Raw genomic sequence first — 21478 nt, 5'->3', positions numbered from 1 at the left:
TATCGCTGTTGCCTGTTATATTGCTGTTCGGCTTATCAGACATTTTATTGTTCAAGGAAGCTGTTCTGATTGTCAGGTTGGTCAAGAAGTTAATGTGAGGACTTTTAGTCAGTCACTGGTTAAGTCTAGTCGAGTCTTGAGACATAGCGAACTACTTAGAGCACTTACACACACACACACAAACTTACTTGTATATTTGTATGTTATTAAATGCTAACAATGTACCAGACAGTACTTAAAAGCCATAAAGATGTGATATGTGCCTTCAGCACAATACTACTTTACACGAGAGAAGTGTAGGAATTTTTATCCTATATTATATTTAATTGATTAATTTACTTTGATATTATACGCCTAGACAACTTTGTTATTAATAAACTTATTAAATTTTAATTTCTTTAGTTAGTAGCCTACCAGTTGTAATCCTGAAGCACTATTGAATCTTACTAAATTCTAATGAATAATTGGACCAGGATACTGACTACTTGTTACAAAAACCCAATAACAGGCTGGATGCTAGAAGGGTAGTCCTTTCTAATATTCACTGGAGATCTCTATCATTATTAGTAAGTAAGTAAGTTTATTCAGGTATACACAAATACAGTTACATAAAATTATCATACATAGCAGCATATGTGTAGAGAACCTAGGATAACCCAAAAAAGTCAGACACAGTGACTTATTTCCATTGGGGTCCTTAGATATCGCGTTTTTTGTAACAGTGCTTGAGAAGAGAAGGGCTGTGAATGAGTCTTGAGAAATTTAAGGTTGTGTGTTCCGTCCTCTTGTAACCTCCTCTGCTTCTCCTTCCAGCATATAACGATATTTATACTACTCCCTCAACAGTTTCCTTTCCAGTTCCATCTTGTCGTGATCCAGGTATGCTTAGTGATGCTTTTTAGATGCTTTCTGTCACAATAACCTGTTTTGAGCTAGCCGTGACAAGATGATTAGTGGATAGGGTGATTTACTTAAAAAAACCCATCTGGTGTAAATCTCTCTCCTCCAGTACCCACAATGACCTATACAAACTCTTGTTCCTCCTCCATCCATCTCGTCTCTGACCTTTCATCAATCTCCTGAAACCAATACACGTTTTCCTTCATATTTATCTGTCTTGTGTCACCAACTTCCTCGCTGTCTTCTTCATATCCTGTGCCTTCTCGTCTCATTAGGAAATTTTTGCTAATGACCTTTTTCCGTTGTTCCTTCATGATTCCTCTATTCATGCTTTTCTTTATGGTTTTTGCCCCTATTACTCTGCCTTTCATTTTTCTTCATAGTCTCCTCCAGCTTTTCCAATTTTTGTTCTTTTATTTCAGTCATAGTTATGCTTTTCACCTTTACATGCATTTTTTAACATTTTCATGGTTTCATTCCAGAAAGTATTTAGTTTCATTCCTAGTCATTACGTCTTCTTTGTAAACCAGAGCTATTATCATATCTATTTACTGATACCCACCTTCATCTTTTCCACATATCCATCTTTTTTAATTGCTATTTTGATTTACTATTTTCTTTTCCTCTAGATTCCAGACAATCATGTAACCATGTACTGCTAGTGAAATGAGCGTATTTAGGTTTTAGTGACTGTCAGTGATGGCAGGTGATGACTCCACTCTCCCGTAGACAAGTGTATAAGTTCATCTCTTGGTTTCAGCCTCCCAGAAAGAGAAACTATCAGTTAGTGCACTTGTTGATATTTTCAGTCAATAAATTTTCGTTATGCTGCATTTGTGCCTTCAAATACACATGATTACCGATGCACGAATGTGTGTGCGTATTTTCGTATGAGTAAGAAAAGGTTGTGAGCTTGCATGCGTGTGTGCTTGTGTGTGTGTTCGGGATCTGAATTATCCTGCCATTACCGAAAATCATTTTATCTGACGATTTACTCCTAGACCGGTGCCATCAGGGAGGTTTCCTTTTCTTAGAGCTAATTTTCGGGTGTTTGTATGTATTCACCTAATTGTACTCACCTACGTGGTTGCAGGGGTGCTACGTGTGTGTGTGTGTGTGTGTGTGTGTGTGTGTGTGTGTGTGTGTGTACTCACCTATTTGTACTCACCTATTTGTGGTTGCAGGGGTCGATTCATAGCTCCTGGCCCCGCCTCTTCGCTGATTGCTACTAGGTCCTCTCTCTCCCTGCCCCATGAGCTTTATCATACCTCGCCTTAAAACTAAGTATGGTTCCCGCCTCCACTACGTCACTTTCTAGGCTATTCCACGGCCTGACTACTCTATGACTGAAGAAATACTTCCTAACACCCCTTTCATTCATCTGAGTCTTCAACTTCCAATTGTGACCTCTTGTGTCTGTGTCCCTTCTCTGGAACATCCCGTCTTTGTCCACCTTGTCTCTTCCGCGCAGTATTTTATATGTCGTTATCATGTCTCCCCTGACCCTCCTGTCCTCCAGTGTCGTCAGGCCGATTTCCCTCAACCTTTCTTCGTAGGACAATCCCCGTAACTCTGGGACTAGTTTTGTTGCAAACCTTTGCACTTTCTCTAATTTCTTGACGTGCTTGACTAGGTGTGGATTCCAAACTGGTGCTGCATACTCCAGTATGGGCCTGACGTAAATGATATACAGAGTCTTGAACGAATCCTTACTGAGGTATCGGAACGCTATCCGTAGGCTTGCCAGGTGCCCGTATGCTGCAGCAGTTATCTGATTGATGTGCACCTCAGGAGATATGCTCAGTGTTATACTCACCCCCAGATCTTTTTCCTTGAGTGAGGTTTGCAATGTGTGTGTGTGTGTGTGTGTGTGTGTGTGTGTGTGTGTGTGTGTGTGTGTGTGTGTGTGTGTGTGTGTGTGAGTGTGTGTACTCACCTAGTTGTACTCACCTAGTTGAGGTTGCGGGGGTCGAGTCCGAGCTCCTGGCCCCGCCTCTTCACTGATCGCTACTAGGTCACTCTCCCTGAGCCGTGAGCTTTATCATACCTCTGCTTAAAGCTATGTATGGATCCTGCCTCCACTACATCGCTTCCCAAACTATTCCACTTACTGACTACTCTGTGGCTGAAGAAATACTTCCTAACATCCCTGTGATTCATCTGTGTCTTCAGCTTCCAACTGTGTCCCATTGTTACTGTGTCCAATCTCTGGAACATCCTGTCTTTGTCCACCTTGTCAATTCCTCTCAGTATTTTGTATGTCGTTATCATGTCCCCCCTATCTCTCCTGTCCTCCAGTGTCGTCAGGTTGATTTCCCTTAACCTCTCCTCGTAGGACATACCTCTTAGCTCTGGGACTAGTCTTGTTGCAAACCTTTGCACTTTCTCTAGTTTCTTCACGTGCTTGGCTAGGTGTGGGTTCCAAACTGGTGCCGCATACTCCAATATGGGCCTAACATACACGGTGTACAGGGTCCTGAATGATTCCTTATTAAGATGTCGGAATGCTGTTCTGAGGTTTGCTAGGCGCCCATATGCTGCAGCAGTTATTTGGTTGATGTGCGCTTCAGGAGATGTGCCTGGTGTTATACTCACCCCAAGATCTTATTGTGTGTGTGTGTGTGTGTGTGTGTGTGTGTGTGTGTGTGTGTGTGTGTGTGTGTGTGTGTGTGTGTGTGTGTGTGTGTGTGTGTGTGTGTGTGCGCGCGCGCGCGGTAATGTATGTATATACTCATATGCGTATAAAAGAGAAAATTGTCTTCAGTGTGTACAAGTATTCATGTTAACACAGGGAGCAAGTTTGTGTGCCTCCACAGTGTCGTCCCAGCGTGCCTTAGATTACATAACTCTGCCTTAACTGTTGTGAACGAGTGTAGGTGTGCATGTGCGGGTGCTCATTTCTTTTCGTTCTCCCTTATTCTTAGCTTTTGCCATAACCCTCAGGCCTACGAGGTCTTGGTACAGTCATTATCACAAGCTTTGGCCGTTCTGATATAGTACTCGCACACTCATGATCACTTACTACATTCCATAATAGGGACTGAGGTGGCTTTCGTTTTCTTCTCTTCCTTTGTCCATACACAATGTCTTCACGACATCAACACATTTAGTTTTTCCTCCTCAAATCCACTCACACACGGGATTAAAACTATATACTGTTTAAAAATTGCACAAGGGGTCAGAAATTGTATACCGTTTTATGTCTTAAACTGAAATTAAAATTAATGACTGTTTCAAAACTATACTTTGTTTAATAATCTGTGACGAACCTATTAGCTAACACACACACACACACACACACACACACACACACACACACACACACACACACACACACACACACACACACACACACACAGGATGTTCCAGAGATGTGACACAGAAACTAGGGGTCATAATTGAAAGTTGAAGACTCAGATGAGTCAAAGGGATGTTAGGAAGTATTTCTTCAATCACAGAGTTGTCAGGAAGTGGGATAGTTTGGAAAGTGAGGTAGTGGAGGCAGGAATCATACGTAGAATTAAGACAAGGTATGATAAAGCTCATGGGGCAAGGAGAGAGGACCTAGCAGCGGTCAGTGAAGAGGCGGGGCCAGGAGCTGAGTATCGACCCCTGCAACCACAAATAAGTGAGTACATATAGGTGAGTACACACACACACACACACACACACACACACACACACACACACACACACACACACACACACACACACACATACACACACACACACACACACACACACGCGCACACACACACACACACACGCACACATACAGACAGACAGATACACACACAAATGAGGGAACTTGAAGTACCAAAGGCAACAGGACCAGTATTGTGATCACTAAGCAGCAGTATAACACACAAGTTCCTCAAGCAGGTGTTTATCGAATCGGATGAAATGCAATTTGACTGCAAGTTAGTAAATGTATTACCAATAATCAAGGAAAGAAGAATAAATAAATCACCAGTGACCCTTACGATTGTAAAAAAAAAAAAATTATTTTGAGAAATCACAAGGAAGATATCATGAAAGCCTAAAGATCATTAAATTTCTAACAGAACACCAACCTGGTTTCAGAAATGACAGATATGATCGACTAACATAGAAGAGGCAGAAGAGAGTGGATGGGCTTTATATTGCTAGATATCGAAGAGGTGCTAGATATGTTGCCATATATTGTAGAAGGCTATATGTGACTTGATGTGACTTGATAAAGCCCACTGTGTGGGCGAAACGTTGTCAATAATGGATCACATTATACTGCTTCTGTGTTTATTTTTCCAGAAGCCTTGTGTAATACTTGATGGTTCTACAAGAATGAGTAATGGGTCCTGTGCTTTATATGATGTAAATAAATTAACCTGATTCCAGGAGTTACCTCCTTCAACCAGGAGCCACACTAATAAGAAAACTGCAAAATGAACAGTGTAAAAGAGGGTTGCTTGAAGATCCAGATAGACTTCCTGAATAGTCGGATAAATGGTTACTGATATATACACCTGGCAAAAGCAGTTATGTTACTGGAAGATAAGGAAAGAGGGTAGTAAACAGAATAACATTTGGGAAGGCAAAGGTAAATAGTTAGAACAAATATCTGAAAACAACCATTACCCAGAGTCTGTTTCCTGAGGCACATATAAAAAATATTCAGAAATATCATTAGTACTAAAGACACAAGAAATCCTTACGTAAATGAAGGGATTCTGGGAAACAATATTTGCAATATTAACGATATTAGAGCGGCCCCTAATGGATCCATGATCTTAGCTCTAAATTTATATTAACAGGATCCTATTGAGGAACAGAGTGGTAGCAAGGGCAGACAGCAACCACCCAGGAAGGTACAACTTTCCCATCATGTAAACGTAAAGTAAAATCCTTATGTATGTTTGACACTCTGGTATGACTAATGGTTTCTTCATTCTGCCTCCTAAGATGTCTGTTAAAACTTTAAAACTTCCTATATTCAGTACACATTTATCTTTATTTACCAAGGGGTTTTCCTATTGCTTCTAATTCCTTCAATATTTAACTGAGGCGATGCGACCCGAGATCGAGCCGTGAAGGGAATAATTTCCTGAATACAAGAGCATTCACAGCTCATACAATCTGGTTGAGTGATAAGAGAGCTCACACATCATGAAGTTCAGTACAGTAATAATAAAAGTACTAATACAGTAAGTATACATTGCTAATAATTTGGTAAATGTCCTCACACAGTATAGAGAAAAGTACAGTGATAATAAGAGTACTAATACAGGAAGACAACGATAAGATATTATATGTACTCAAGTGATAAGAGAATTCATACAGAATGAAGAAAGGGTACGGAGTGAAAATTTTAGTACAATAATAGACAAGAAGAAGAGTGACAATCCTAGCATTGTACAGAGTTACAGCAAGAGTACTCACATAATATTGAGAGTTACACGAGTACTCGCATGTTATTGAGAGTGACAGCATGAATACTCACATCGTATAGAGAGGGGGACGGTGTTGCTGACGGTGGTGCCCAGAGAGTTAGTGACGGTACACGTGTAGTTGCCCGCTGAGGTGCGTCGTACCATCTGGAGCACCAGATTCCTATTGGACAATATCACGCCCAGCTTCCTGTCCGGCTGTACCTGCTGCCCCTGCACGCCAGCCAGATACACAGGTAAATTAATCAATATGCTGAGACGAAGGTGCGAAGTGAGAATGAGAAATGGAGAGAAAAAATGAATTATGACATCAAAGAAATAATCGGTAGACGGCTGAAACTTCACCCTATTCCCTACTTGTATGTCTCAAATGAGCTGATGTAGGTAATAGCTCTTAGCTCGTAAAACAAGGCAAGATTATTTAACCAAAACATTAAAAGCTTTTGTGCAAAGGTGTGTGTGTGTGTGTGTGTGTGTGTGTGTGTGTGTGTGTGTGTGTGTGTGTGTGTGTGTGTGTGTGTGTGTGTGTGTGAAATAGGCCTGACGACACTGAAGGACAGGAGTGTCAGGGGAGACACGATAACGACAAATAAAATACTACGAGGAATTGACAAGGTGGACGAAGACAGGATGTTCCAGAGATGGGACACCGAAACAAAGGGTCACAATTTGAAGTTGAAAACTCCTATGGGTCAAAGGGACGTTAGGAAGTATTTCATCAGTCATAGAGTTGTCAGGAAGTGGAAGAGCCTAAAAAGTGACGTAGTGGAGGCAGGAAGCATATATAATTTTAAATAGAGGTTTGATAAAGCTCATGGAGCAGTGAGAGAGAGAGGACCCAGAAGCAATCAGTGAAGAGGCGGGGCTAGGAGCTATGAATCGACCGGTGCAACCACAAATAGGTGAGTACAGACACATGCACACAGACATACTTGTATACGTACCGGCACAGACAAACATTCGCACAGACCAATACAAGCAGGGAGAGAGGCCGCCACATACAGCTTTAATAATTAAGGAAAATCGTAATAACAGGTTTAAAAACAACTGAAAGAACATGCAGTGTCTAATCCCATGACATACAGTATCTAATCCCATGGCATACCAGTAAGGAAACTCGCCTGCCATTACTCCAACCCATGGCCCACGCTGGATTAGACACATGTACATTCACAGTCATTCAAACACGCTTATCGGCATACAGACTTATATACAGACAGAAAAATACCAAAAAACTGGACAGAGACAAAGTCGATCTAAAAAAAATGAAACGGATAACTATAGATATAACTGGAAGCTCACATCTCAGACGCTCACACCCAAACAACAGGAAGCTCACACCTCAGGCACTCACTATCAGACAGCTACCAGCTCATACCTCAGACGCTCACAACCAGACAATTGGAAGCTCACACATCATGCGCTCAAACCAGACAACTAGTAGAATTTCCTTAACTAGTCTGTTGAATTAATTAGATGAGGATAATAAGGCTGGCAAGGCAAATTGAGAGGCTGTACACACACATAACCCAAATCGCCTAAACTGACTGCCACTGTAGTTAGATTTTACCGTGATTTTATTGTGATTTGTCCAGGAAAACGCCTAGGACACTTTCTCTGAGAGACATTAGAAGCGTGTCGTGCTCTCTCAGCTCGGGGCAAGCAAACGATGGAAAAGATCGTAAAAATTATGTCAGCTTATTGAGGGACAGGAACTTGGTGAGGAGATAAAAGGCATCGTTGGCATCACTGTTACTAACCCTGGTTTCCATCAATAAATAACAAAATAAGGCACAATACCGTGACTGGAACGATCCTTTTGACATCAGAGATTTTTTTTCCAGAGTCTCACGTATAGCTTTAAACATAAGTGGTACGCAATGCAAGTTTTAGTCAGTGGGATTGACGACCTGTAGTCCTGGGCAGCTGTGACTTGGTCACTGGTGTGTAGGCTGGATACAGTAAAAATCACCTCAGCCACTCAAAGTTCCCAAAATTAAAATAGTAATAATAATAACTCTGCCTATATAACAAATTACCTAGCCGTCCTCTCAAATGCAGATAACCATCTCTAAGCATTTCAGTATAAATATTCCGGTGCCGTCGCTGGCTGGGATACGACACTATTTCACATTTCGAGGAATTGAGGAAGAGGTCTAATTCGTCTAAATTCTCTCTTTGTTTTCGATAATTAGTGTGTCCTCTGACAGGGACTCTGGGTTGCTAACCAGCGCGCTATTCTCCACGAACCAAATATTGAGCTCGTTGTTCATCACTTCGGTGACCTTTTAGATTGTTAAACAGTTAAAGGAGAAAGGTAAGGAAGTTACCACTGGACTTCTTCACGGGAGTTGATTTCGTGTTCCCGAAAGAAAAGTTTCTAGTCACTGCTGTAAAATGAGTGGAATAACGGATCGAGGGTAAATGAGGATTTGGTAATGAACAGTTCTGAGTATAACGCTTCTTTTGACTAAATTAAACGCATATGTAGAATCCAACTTGATCGACGATTTCGAACATGTGCGGGCACTGAAATAGTCTAATCATGATGGATGCATCATGATTGACTATTTTCACAGCTTCCCTGGCAAAAGGTCGTGTAGAAAATTACCCACAGTAACGGGCTTGATTCCTGGATTCCTACGTCCTTTGTTTCCTAGTGTACAGAGAGATGCTACAGAAAAAGAAGATAGAGCTCATAGTCTCTGGAAAACTACAGCGAAACAAATACCTGCAAACCTTGTGTACTTCGACACAGGAAACGCTCTGCATAATTTCCAACTGACGCACTGTATATTTGCTTGATGTTTTGGTCTTAACCCCGTAAAACCACCCTCTGATCCAGATGAGAAGGACGGCAGGCTTATGCACGTTGGGTTCTTGTCCTGGTATTGGATCTACTCTGGTAACAGTTGAAATATGTTGGTGAAACCTTTTACCATGTTCGTCACTAACTGCCCCGCAGTTCGCTGGAAAAAAAAAGTCTAAATGTGAGTCCAAAAAGTGGATTTTAAGTGACTTGTTGCATCTCATGTTCTTGTAAGCCTTGATGACAGTCACGAAATTCTGAAATCTTCATATCGCTGCTAGGAGATTCCGCTGTTGAAGACGAGAGCCTAGCATCTCTGCCTTATTTTTGGGTAGTTGCAGATCCCAGAAAGGTCATGGAGTTCCCCTTTTGTTAGAAGATGTGGCCTGGAGGAGTATGCTTCATCAAAGTTTCGGTTACTCTGTAATCCAGTGCTGTCATCCTTGTCTTCTTCCTCCTCACCACTTTCATCTGACTCGAGGGATACCGAAGTTGGTGCATCAGGAACAGGTAGACCATCTCCATGTGGAACTGGGCGAATAGCTGATGGAATATTTGGATATTCAATGGATCCTTTTTTTTTTGACAAGCCCTTTTGTACTGGAGGTACCTTGTAGAAATAACAATTGTTGGTATGGTCTGTTGGCTCCCGCCATGTCATTGGCACAGCAAAAGGCATTCCTTTCCTCTTCCTGTTCGACCATTGGGAAAGGTTAGTAGCACAACTGTTGCAGAATATGTGTGGAACCCAGTTCTTATCCTGGTCACCAATCTTGCATCCAAAATTTAGGTGATATGCCTTTCTAACCATAACAGTTATACGGCGCTTCTGCGATGCAAAGGTCACCTCACCGCAAATGTAGAAAACAACAATTAGAAGATAAACAGAAAATTTATTCACTAACTTATCATTATAAAACAGAGCATGACAGCTAAGCAGAAGTATTTACTTCATTCAGTAGAAAAATAAAATGTCTCACAAGCATCTTGCTCGGTGAACATTTATTGTAGGTTTAAAAAGTGTTTGACTAAGAAAATTACCTACCTTTCACCTCAAAATATAAACTTGCACATCACAACCACCTTCTATGACTGCTGGAACAATAATGAAGGGCAGTGAGACTGTGAGTGTGGTAAGAAACACACTGCTGCTGGAAGCCTGTTGGAACCTGTTATGACAAGTAGGTGTATATTGAAAATTAGAGCTAACAAACAATTTTAACCATGATGTTTATTATCAGTGACCTAAAATTAGTTGGAAATTGCTACTCTGGTCTCGGAAGCATTTTGGTAGTTGACCAGTGATTAGATCAGGTTGTATTTCTCCTACAGAGAATCATAGGGGCTGCATTGGAATCTGTGGGGGCAAGTTTATCGTGGCTGGTGTTATTCTGATTGATTGTTCCTTTAGCATTCTTCTATAATCATTTGATGATTGGAGCATTCATGTTGGAGATATTAGAAGAGATAACTCACTTCTCTGTAGGGTGTTTTTTTCGATGATTAAGGTGGATAAGAGTATCATTTATGGGTAATTCACTCGTTTCCCATATAAGAGATAATTTTAGTAACTTGTACCTCCTGGTCGAATGGCCTGGCAGGCATTGCAGAACAAAAGGATGAGTCATGTTCCGTGCTTTGGTGGAACATGGCTGATATTTATCTAAAGGTTAACTAGTTTCGTGGCAACTTTAATGTGTCGTGCGTTAGGGATGGGTGGCAAAGTAATAAATGGCAATTTAATGGCTTCCATGGGTGATTTGTTATGGGGAAGCCGGCAGGGGTGTTGTCTTGCTTGGTGGAAATGAATGTTAGTCGTTGTTACCCTAAGCCACGTACATCCGGTAGTAAATAGTAGCAGCATTCCTTCTCAGCGACAGTAGGTATTCCTGAGGGTAAACATCCGACGTGATAACGCTTTTTACTATGTGTTAGATTGAACTAACTCGTATTTACATAGACTTCGCAGAAATTTTATTAAACTTATATACATTAATTAATGGCAGGAATTTTATGTATGGTAGAAGTAAATCATATCACTCTGCAAGTAGAGATGATTAATCAAATGAAATATTGCGTTCTCAAATGACAGATTTTCAAGAGATGGAAGCTACTGTCAAACTACAGCTTTAAGTTTTACACTCCTACATATAAAGAAAACTTGAGAATGATACATACGTAAAATTAAATTATATGTTTATTGAACAATGGAATATTTTTGTTATAAAAAGCATGGAACTGATATCTGAAGCATGGAAAGCAATGCTTACCCTGCTTCATATAGGAAAGTATTGGTATCGGCCATTTTAATGGTAAGGATAAGAGGCTACTCTGTTCTGTATGTGGCAAGTGTGTATACGAGATTAGTGTGTTATATATGAGGAAAGTGTGTTGTATATTTGGCTAACATGTTATATGAGGCTAGAATGCTGTATATGAGGCTAGTGTTATATACGAGGCTAGTGTTGTATTCACGAGGTTAGTGTGATATACACGAGGCTAGTGTTATATACGAGGCTAGTGTGTTGTATACAAGGCTAGTGTGCTGTATACAAGGCTAGTATAAACAAGACTTATATGGTTTGGTGACCTGCGAACGTAGCTGCTCTATGAAAACTTTGTGTTACTAGGAAAAACAATGTACGCTGTGTACCTGAGTGTGTGCAGTAGTGGGAATGAGATAGGGAGAGATATATGTGGGAAGGTGAGAGCGAGGGAGAAAATGTTGGGAAGGTGAAAGTTAGGGAGAGTGATGGGGATGAGAAACAGCGAGGGAGAGAGTTGTGGAGAGGAAAGAGAAAGTGGTGGGGAAGTGAGTACGAGGGAGAGAGTAGTGGAGATTAGAAAGCGAGGGAGTGTGTGTTGGGGAGATGCGTGCGAGAGTGGTGGAGGGGAAAAACAGCCAGAGTAGTGGTGAGGAAGGAGAGCGAGGGAGAAAGTGTTGAGAAAAGAGAGCGAGGGAGTGTTGAGGAGGAGAGTTTTGAGGGAGAGAGTGGAGGGGAGGAGAGTGGTGGGGAGGAAACAGAACGAGGGAGTGTGTGTTTGGGAGCAAATATAGCGTTAGTGTGGTGGGTAGGAAAGAGAGCAAAGGAGAGAGCGTTGGGGAGGAGAATTGTGAGGGAGAGAGGGATGGTGAGGAAAGACAGAGAGAAATAGTGGTAAGGAAGAAAGAGAGGAAGGTAGAGTGTGCTGGGGAGGAGAGAGAGGTGGGAGAGACTGGTAGGGGGAGAAAAGGGTGCCAGGGAGTGTGTCTTGGGGAGGAGAGTTGGGAGAGAGTGGTGGGGAGAAAAGGGAGAGAGGGAGTGTGTCAGGAAGGAAAGAGAGCAAGGGAGAAAATGTTGGGGAGGAAAGATAGCGAAGGAGAAATTTGTGGGGAGGATAGTTGTGAGGGAACAGGTTAAATATATGAGAAGTGAGTCTAGTACAAGAAGCAATGCTGAAATGGTTTATAATTAAATACTTACCATGAGAGAGAGAGAGAGAGAGAGAGAGAGAGAGAGAGAGAGAGAGAGAGAGAGAGAGAGAGGTGGAGGCATGGGAAGGGGATGGCAAGGGGTGAGGACAAGAAGAAACAGAAGCGCCGTGGACCTGGCCACAAGATATGGATTTTTTACGAGACTCAACAGTGTCATAAACTGAAAGGGCTCGGCTGTGTTGTGTTGTGTTCTCTCATGTTGGGTTGTGTTGTGTTGTGGTGTCATGTCCTGTGTTATGTTGTGTCATATTGTTTTCTGTCTTGTTCTGTTGTGTTCTCTCATGTTGTGTTGTGCTGTGTTGTGGTGTCATGTCCTGTGTTATGTTGTGTCATATTGTTTTCTGTCTTGTTCTGTTGTGTTCTCTCATGTTGTGTTGTGCTGTGTTGTGTCATGTCCTGTGTCATGTTGTGTCATATTGTTTTCTGTCTTGTTCTGTTGCGTGTGATGTGCTGTGCTGTCTTGTTCTGTGTGTGATGTGCTGTGCTGTCTTGTTCTGTTGTGTGTGATGTGCTGCGCTGTCTTGTTCTATTGTGTGTGATATGCTGTGCTGTCTTGTTCTGTTGTGTGTGATGTGCTGTGCTGTCTTGTTCTGTTGTGTGTGATGTGCTGTGCTGTCTTGTTCTGTGTGTGATGTGCTGTGCTGTGGGATGTGCTGTGCTGTCTTGTGCTGTGTCATGTTGTGTTGTACTGTGTGTGGTGTATTGTGTTGAGTTCTGTCAAGTTATGTTCTGATGTATTGTGTTGAGATGCGCCTTACCGTATTGCGTTATAGCGTGTTATGCTAGACTGTGATGTGATGTATTGTGCTTTGCTATACTGTGATGTGCTGTACTGTGGTGTGGAGTGGTAAATTGTGATGTTCTCTATCGTGATGCTTTTTGGTGTGCTAGGTTGTGATGTGCTGTAATGTGCTGTGATAGGTTGTGATGTGCTGAGTTGTGCTATATAGAGGAGTACTGTCATATGATGTATTGTGTTGTGCTAGTTTGTAATTCGCCGTGTTGTGTTGTATTGTGTGTGTTTGGTATGTACCAAGTACATACCAAACACACACAATACATACAATTTATTCTGCGTTCATCACACAACCACTTCTTGCAATCCTTCCATACTAGCCAAACTAGCAGTCAGCACGGAGTGGGTGTAGCGGCTCCCTCTTGACGCTGACTCGCTGCCAGGTTTATCCTTCAACCAACCGGTTAAAAAGTTGACTCCAGCTGACTCCACTGGTTGGAGTCAGTCTGTCACCAACAGGCTGAGTACACATTTTGATCTCTAGTATGAGTTGTGAACTAACTGCAGTGGGTGAGTTCGTACTGCTATCATTATATTATATTATGTAAATATTGGTGGAAGGAATGTTCAAGTACTCGAAAATTCTCTCGTTGTGTTTGTATTTGTTGTCATGTGTTGTTTCAAGCATGAGGACTTTATTAATGGCCAAATACTGTAAACCTTCCTTAGTGCTCTTGATTTCATACAGTTGTGTTGGCTGAGTAGTGCTTTATTGTGCTGTATTTTGGTGGGTTGTCTTCTGTCGCGTGTTACATAATATTCTGTCGTTTTTTTGCTGTGTTGCGTGGAGTTTTGATGTATTCCGTCTCGTGTCACGTTTTATTCTGACGTACTGTGCTGTACTGAGTTGTGATATATTGTGCTCTCTTGTGCTGTGTTATGTTGTCTTTCTTTATGTAGTATTGCGTTTTGTCGTGTTTTGTTCATCCGTTTTATACTGAAAAGGGTTATTTTTTTCTTATTATGTTGTCTCGTGAATTTTTGTGCTATGTTGCTCACTAAGACACATGTGTAACACAATGTGTTGTGTTGTGGTCTTTCGTCTGATTTTGTTTTGAGTCATGTAGTGATGTATAGTGCTGCGTTATGTTTAATTGTGTTTTGTTGCGTTGTGCTCTTTCGTGTTCTGCTGTGTGTTGTTCTGCATTGTACTCTGTTATGTTGTGCTGTTTTGAAGTGTTTTATGTTTAGTTATGTTGTGTACTGAACAGTACTGTGTATTATTGTTGTATTTGGTTTTCTGAGTTGTGTTTCGTGAGGTGTTGTATTTTGTTTTGTTTAGTTGTTTTGTTTTATACACATTTGTGTGTTCTGTTATTTTGTAGTATTGTGTTCTACTTGACTGCTGCGCAGTGTTGCATTGTATGTTGTGAAAAGTATTGTAAGGTGTTATGTTTAGGTGTTTTGTATTGCGCTGTTTATTTTGTGGGTAGTTGTGTGTTGTGCTGTGCTGTGTTTCCCTGTGTTGGGGATTTGTGCATTTTGTGCTGTGTTGTGCTGTGTGCTTTGTTTTATTTCATATTATTCTGTTGAGTGTTTTGTGTGTCGAGTGTTGTGCTTTGTGTTTGTTTATTGTGTCGTGTTCACTTACACTGTGTTTTGTTGTGTGTCTTAAGTGTTCTCGTTTTTCTCTTAAGTGTATTTCGTTGTATTGTATGTTGATGTGTTATGTGCTTTTTTTTTATAGTCATGGACTGCTGTCCACGACCGAGTTTGTGTGTTGTTGTAATGTTCCATTTTTTATATCGTGTGCAGTGTTGAGTGTGTTGTGTTGTGGATGTTCTTTTGTGTAGGCGCTTTATAATTTGCAGATTTCCAGTTAAATTATGTTGCTTTGTATTGTGTTGCATTTTTTGTGCTGTTCTTGGCTGTATGTTATTGTGTTGTGTTGTTCTTTGCTGAATGATTTTTGTAGTGTTCAATGCTGTTCTGTATTGTGCTCTGTAGTGTATTATTGTAGTGATGTATTATTGTCCCATGTTTTGTACGGAAGTCTGTTATGTTTTGTCATGTGTTGCACTGATTTGTGGCTTGTTTTCTTGGGTAGTGCTCTTTTGTGCTGTGTTGTTTTATTGCATTGAGTATGCATGCCTTGTGTTGTAATGTTTTCGGCTATGTTGTGTTGAATTCGGCTGTAATGGACTCGAGTGTGTTGTGTTGGGTTGTACTGTAATAATCAAAGTCTCATAAACAATTACACAAACACACACACACACACACACACACACACACACACACACACACACACACACACACACACACAGAGTAGGGACACCGCATGCGCGAGTCACGCCTTCCGTGCTCCGCTAATATTAGTGTTTTTGAGGGCTATCCAAGTGTTCTGCAAGGGTTGTTAAGTGTGTTAGGGTAGTGAACAATTCCTTGAAGCGATTTACAATCTGCCTGAGCCACATAAGTGTGGGGAGAGCCACAATTTTGTAAGTGATCTAGAAAGTAAAACGTGGTAGCCCAGTCAGAGCGGGCAGGCTAGTGTGGGTGCTGAGGCGACATTGCCACGTGTCATCCAAGAAAGTTAACAAAGTGAAACAATCGTGTGACCAGTGAAAGAAACACACTGAATAGGGCACATTATATAACGAGAAGAAATTGAGTGGATCTACGCCAGGACGTCACATCGAGCTGGACAATCTACAGGCTGCTACAACTGCATTGCAAGTATGTATTCACCTATGTGTGGTTGTTTGGGTGTGGGGTTTCAGGTTCCAATTAACCGCCAAGCTGATTGTGAATGGTCCAACTCTCCTAGCACGATAAAGAATAGGCACTCAAGTACTCAATAGGGAGTAGCAATTGGTAATCTATGGAACAAGGCGAGTAAGTTACTATAAGCCTAGGTGGTAGGACAAGCATAAAGGGCAACATTATAAGTAGGTGCAGGTCAAGTCCCAGGAGGGTGGGGGTCAGGTCACAAGAGGTTGTGGTCAGGCAAGGAACCACTGACACTCCACATACCACTCCAATGCACAATTCCACCTACTTTTCAGACACTTAATAAACCCACACACAATTCCACACATAACCAAACACACACACACACACACACACACACACACACACACACACTTACATATACAGACTCTGACACACATACTACCCCCCTCCCCACCAACAACTCACTCCTTCCCCTGATCCCCCCTCTCTCAGTCACCCTCCTCCTCCTCACCTCTCCCTCCTTCCCCCCTCTCCCTCTCCCATTCACCCCCTTGCTTCTCCCTCCTTCTCACTCCCCATATTCCCCCTAAATCTCCCTCCTCACCCCTCTCTCCCATATAGCCACTGTCCACAGTTCCTCTACCTTCCCCCCACACTCTGACAAACACTACTCACCTAACACACAGAATTACGTAAGTTTTCCATTCTGAGGCAATCAAAATAAAAAAGAAATGGGTTGCCAGAGAGCAGGTGGGAAAACCAAGGGGCAGGAGGATGAATCTGCAAAGGAAGATTGGGCAGCAGAGCTCACAAGAAGGGAAAATGAATGGGAAAAGAAACTAGAAGAACTTAGCATGAGAATGGAAGAGAGGATAGATATGGAAAGCAGGAAGTGGGAGATGCAAGTCATAGCAGCATAGGCTAGGATAAAGACATTAGAAGAGGAACTGAAAAATCTGAAACAGCCTAAAGAACTAAAGAACACTTTGGGAATGACATCATCAGTCATAAATAAGGGGACTGTAGGGAAAAAAGGAGCAATACTGCATGTAGAAGCTCTATCAGAGGGGACTGTAGTAAATGAAAGAGCTAAGCTATATGTGGAGGCCCTAACAGCCCACAGCAGAGCCCAGGGAAAGCCGAGAAGGAAAAATGACAGGCCACAGAGCCCAAGTGCAATAGATAGTGAAACTGAAGAAAGGAAAGCTGCAATGGAGGAAATTAAATTGAATGAGTGGATACACAAGGATATGCAGTGGGAGAATGAAAGGGAGAGGTCAGTCTTTGTGTATGGGCTCCAGGAAGTTGAAGGGAAAACATATGAAGCAAGAAAACAAGGAAAAAAAAGCAATTGAAAGCATCATAAAAGCAATAGGAGAAGATGACATGACCCAGCTGGAAAATTTTCGGAGAATAGGGGGGTTTGCAAGAAGAACCCGGCCAATGAAAGTGACTTTTAAGGCAGAATAGACTCGGAACAGGATCCTGCAGGAGAAAGCAAGATTAAGGGACATGCCAGCATACAGGAAGGTGCATCTCGACCGCAACAGAACACGAGAAGAAAGGCAGAAACTGAGAGAGATGGTACAAAGGCGAAAGGAGGAAAGAGAGGGGATGGAGAAGACAGACAGGAGATCCCAGACACAGGAAGAAGATCAAATACAGCCTTCCTCACAACTTCCTATAGAAGCCCCCCAACCAGGTCAACCCCAGTGCAACCAAACATTCTAAACCAAAACACCAATGCCATATCCAATGCCCCCACCCACTGCATTACAAACTCCACCTCCACAGCAACCACCCATAGTTCCTTATCAGGTCTCCCACTTCCTCAACCCCAATATACCTCCCAAACAACAGTCTTAGAAAAGAAGTTGAAGGTGTGGTATACAAATGCAGATGGAAAAACAAATAAGTGTGAGGAGTGGCATGAAAGAATCAAAGAGACATCCCCAGACATAATAGCACTCACAGAACCAAAACTCACCAGCATAATAACAGATGCAATCTTCCCATCCGGATATCAAATCCTCAGGAAGAACAGAGGGAAGGGAGGGGGAGGAGGAGTTGCACTGCTCATTAAAAACCAGTGGGGTTTTGAGAAAATGGAAGGAATGGATGGCACGGGCGAAAGGGACTACTTAGTAGGAACAATCCAGTCTGAGGGACATAAGGTGATAATTGCAGTAATGTACAACCCACCACAGAACTGCAGGAGGCCAAAAGAAGAATACGATGAGAGCAACAGAGCAATGGTCGACACACTAGCCGAGGTGGCCAGAAGAGCACACATGGGGTGGAGCAAAGTTACTAGTTATGGGTGATTTCAATCACAAGGAGATTGACTGGGAAAACCTGGGGCCCCATGGGGGTCCCGAAACATGGAGAGCCAAGATGATGGATGTGGTACTGGAAAACCTCATGCATCAACATGTTAGAGACACTACCAGAGAGAGAGAGGTGAGGATGATCCAGCAAGACTGGACCTTGTATTCACCTTGAGTAGCTCGGACATCGAGGATATGTATGAAAGGCCCCTAGGAGCTAGTGATCATGTGGTTCTGTGCTTTGACTACATAGTTGAGCTTCAAATGGAGAGAGTAGCAGGAATAGGATGGAAAAACCAAACAACAAAAGGGAGAACTACTCAGGCATGAGGAACTTCCTGCAAGACATTCAGTGGGAGAGGGAACTGACAGGAAAACCAGTACAAGAAATGATGGACTATGTGGCAACAAAATGCAAGGAGGCAGAGGACAGGTTTGTTCCCAAGGGAAACGGAAATAATGGGAAGGTGTAGGGAGGCAAAAACTAGGTGTACTAGAGAATGGACAAGTTACAGAAGACAGAGAACTCAGGAAAATAAAGAGATTAGCCGAAGAGCCAGAAACGAATATGCGCAGATAAGAAGGGAGGCTCAGCGACAATATGAAAATGACATAGCATCGAAAGTCAAGTCTGACCCGAAGCTGTTGTATAGCCACATCAGGAGGAAAACAACAGTTAAGGACCAGGTAATCAGACTGAGGAAGGGTGATGGGAAGTTCACAAGAAACGACCGAGAGGTATGTGAGGAGCTCAACACGAGATTTAAAGAAGTATTTACAGTGGAAACCAGTAGGACTCCAGGAAATCAGAACAGGGGGGTACACCAACAAGTGCTGGATGAGGTACACATAACTAAGGAGGAGGTGAAAAAGCTATGTGAACTTGACACCTCAAAGGCGATGGGACCAGACAACATCTCTCCGTGGGTCCTTAGAGCGGGAGCAGAGATGCTTTGTGTGACATTAACAAAGATCTTCAACACATCCATTGAAACTGGGCAACTCCCTGGTATGGAAAATGACAAATGTAGTCCCAATTTTTAAAAAGGGAGACAGACATGAGGCACTAAACTACAGACCTGTATCTCTAACGAGTATAGTATGCAAAGTCATGGAGATCATCAGGAGGAGAGTGGTGGAGCACCTGGAAAGAAACAAGTGTATAATTGATAACCAGCACGGTTTCAGAGAAGGAAAATCCTGTGTCACAAACCTACTGGAGTTTTATGACAAGATGACAGAAGACAAGAGAGAGAGGGGTGGATCGACTGCATTTTTTTGGACTGCAAGAACGCCTTCGACACAGTTCCTCACAAGAGGTTACTGCAAAAGCTAGAGGATCAGGCACACATAACAGGAAAGGCACTACAATGGATCAGAGAATACCTGACAGGGAGGCAACAACGAGTCATGGCACGTGACGAGGTGTCAGGGTGGACGCCTGTGACAAGCGGGGTTCCACAGGGGTCGGTCCTAGGGCCTGTGCTGTTTCTGGTATATGTGAATGACATAACGGAAGGGATAGACTCAGAAGTGTCCTTGTTTGCAGATGATGTGAAGTTAATGCGAAGAATCAAATCGGACGAGGATCAGGCAGGACTACAAAGAGACCTGGACAGGCTACAAGCCAGGTCCAGCAACTGGCTCCTTGAGTTTAACCCTACCAAATGCAAAGTCATGAAGATTGCGGGAAGGGCAAAGAAGACCACAGACACAATATAGTCTAGATGGACAATGACTGCAAACCTCGCTCAAGGAAAAAGATCTGGGAGTGAGTATAACACCGAGCATATCTCCTGAGGCGCACATCAATCAGATAACTGCTGCAGAATACTGGCGTCTGGCAAACCTACGGATAGCGTTCCGATATCTCAGTAAGGAATCGTTCAAGACTCTGTATATAATTTACGTCAGGCCCATACTAGATTATGCAGCACCAGTTTGGAATCCACACCTGGACAAGCACGTCAAGAAATTAGAGAAAGTGCAAAGGTTTGCAACAAGACTAGTCCCAGAGCTAAGGGGACTGTCCTACGAAGAATGGTTGAGGGAAATCGACCTGACGACACTGGAGGACAGGAGGGTCAGGGGAGACATGATAACGACATATAAAATAATGCACGGAGTAGACAAGGTGGACAAAGACAGGATGTTCCAGGGAGGGGACACAGAAACAAGAGGTCACAATTGGAAGTTGAAGACTCAGATGAATGAAAGGGATGTTAGGAAGTATTTCTTCAGTCATAGAGTAGTCAGGCCGTGGAATAGCCTAGAAAGTGAAGTAGTGGAGGCGGGAACCATACATAGTTTTAAGGCAAGGTATGATAAAGCTCATGGAGCAGGGAGAGAGAGGACCTAGTAGCAATCAGTGAAGAGGCGGGGGCCAGGAGCTATGACTCGACCCCTGCAACCACAAATAGGTGAGTACATATATATATATACATACATATATATACATATTATATATATATATATATATATATATATATATATATATATATATATATATATATATATATATATATATATATAGTTGAGTATAGGTGAGTACACACACCACTGTTAGGCGACAGAAAAACATCGCCAAGTGTACCTCAACAGGGACAGAACAAAAATGGAACGGGAGCAATTAGGAGAGGAAACAAAGACGTCACAGGCAGGAAGGCGAGACAGGGCAGGTATCGACATAGACGGTGCCCCGTGGCCTCGTGGCAAAAGCTCTCGCTTCACACAGTGAGGGTCCGGCTTCGATACCGGCGAGGGCAGAAACACTTGGCGTGTTTCCTTACGCCGGTTGTCTTTGTTCACCCATCATTAAAATGGGTACTTAGATGTTAGTCAGTTGGTGTGGATCGCATCCTGGGACAAAACTGACCAAAGTGGGACTCAGCCTCAGCAAAATCACAAGGAGTACGATTTCAGCTAAACACGAACCTAACAAAACTATAGAAAGAGGAAGTGTTATTAAAAAAAAAATCATATATTCTCCTGCAATAGCCAAAACTCTGCAAATCTAAACCTCCCTGTTAAAAAAATATAAGACAAAATCAAAGCCAACCTTACTTCATACAA

The 21478-nt window shown here is 42.4% G+C and overlaps 1 protein-coding gene across 2 annotated transcripts in view; it reads right to left on the bottom strand.

The window, feature by feature from the left end:
• The window catches only part of LOC128685132 (protein turtle homolog B-like), a 519018-nt gene that overhangs the window by 110477 nt on the left and 387063 nt on the right, over nucleotides 1-21478 (bottom strand). For both annotated transcript variants that reach the window (XM_070101774.1, XM_070101768.1), the window contains one exon: nucleotides 6380-6539. In XM_070101774.1, the coding sequence (XP_069957875.1) occupies nucleotides 6380-6539 (160 nt within the window). The remainder of the gene's footprint in view (nucleotides 1-6379; nucleotides 6540-21478) is intronic.

This window comes from Cherax quadricarinatus, chromosome 5 (assembly GCF_038502225.1).
Source record: "Cherax quadricarinatus isolate ZL_2023a chromosome 5, ASM3850222v1, whole genome shotgun sequence".
NCBI classification, from domain to species: Eukaryota; Metazoa; Arthropoda; class Malacostraca; order Decapoda; family Parastacidae; genus Cherax; species Cherax quadricarinatus.
Note: the sequence above shows the minus strand (reverse complement) of the source record. Positions and strands in the feature narration are given on the sequence as shown.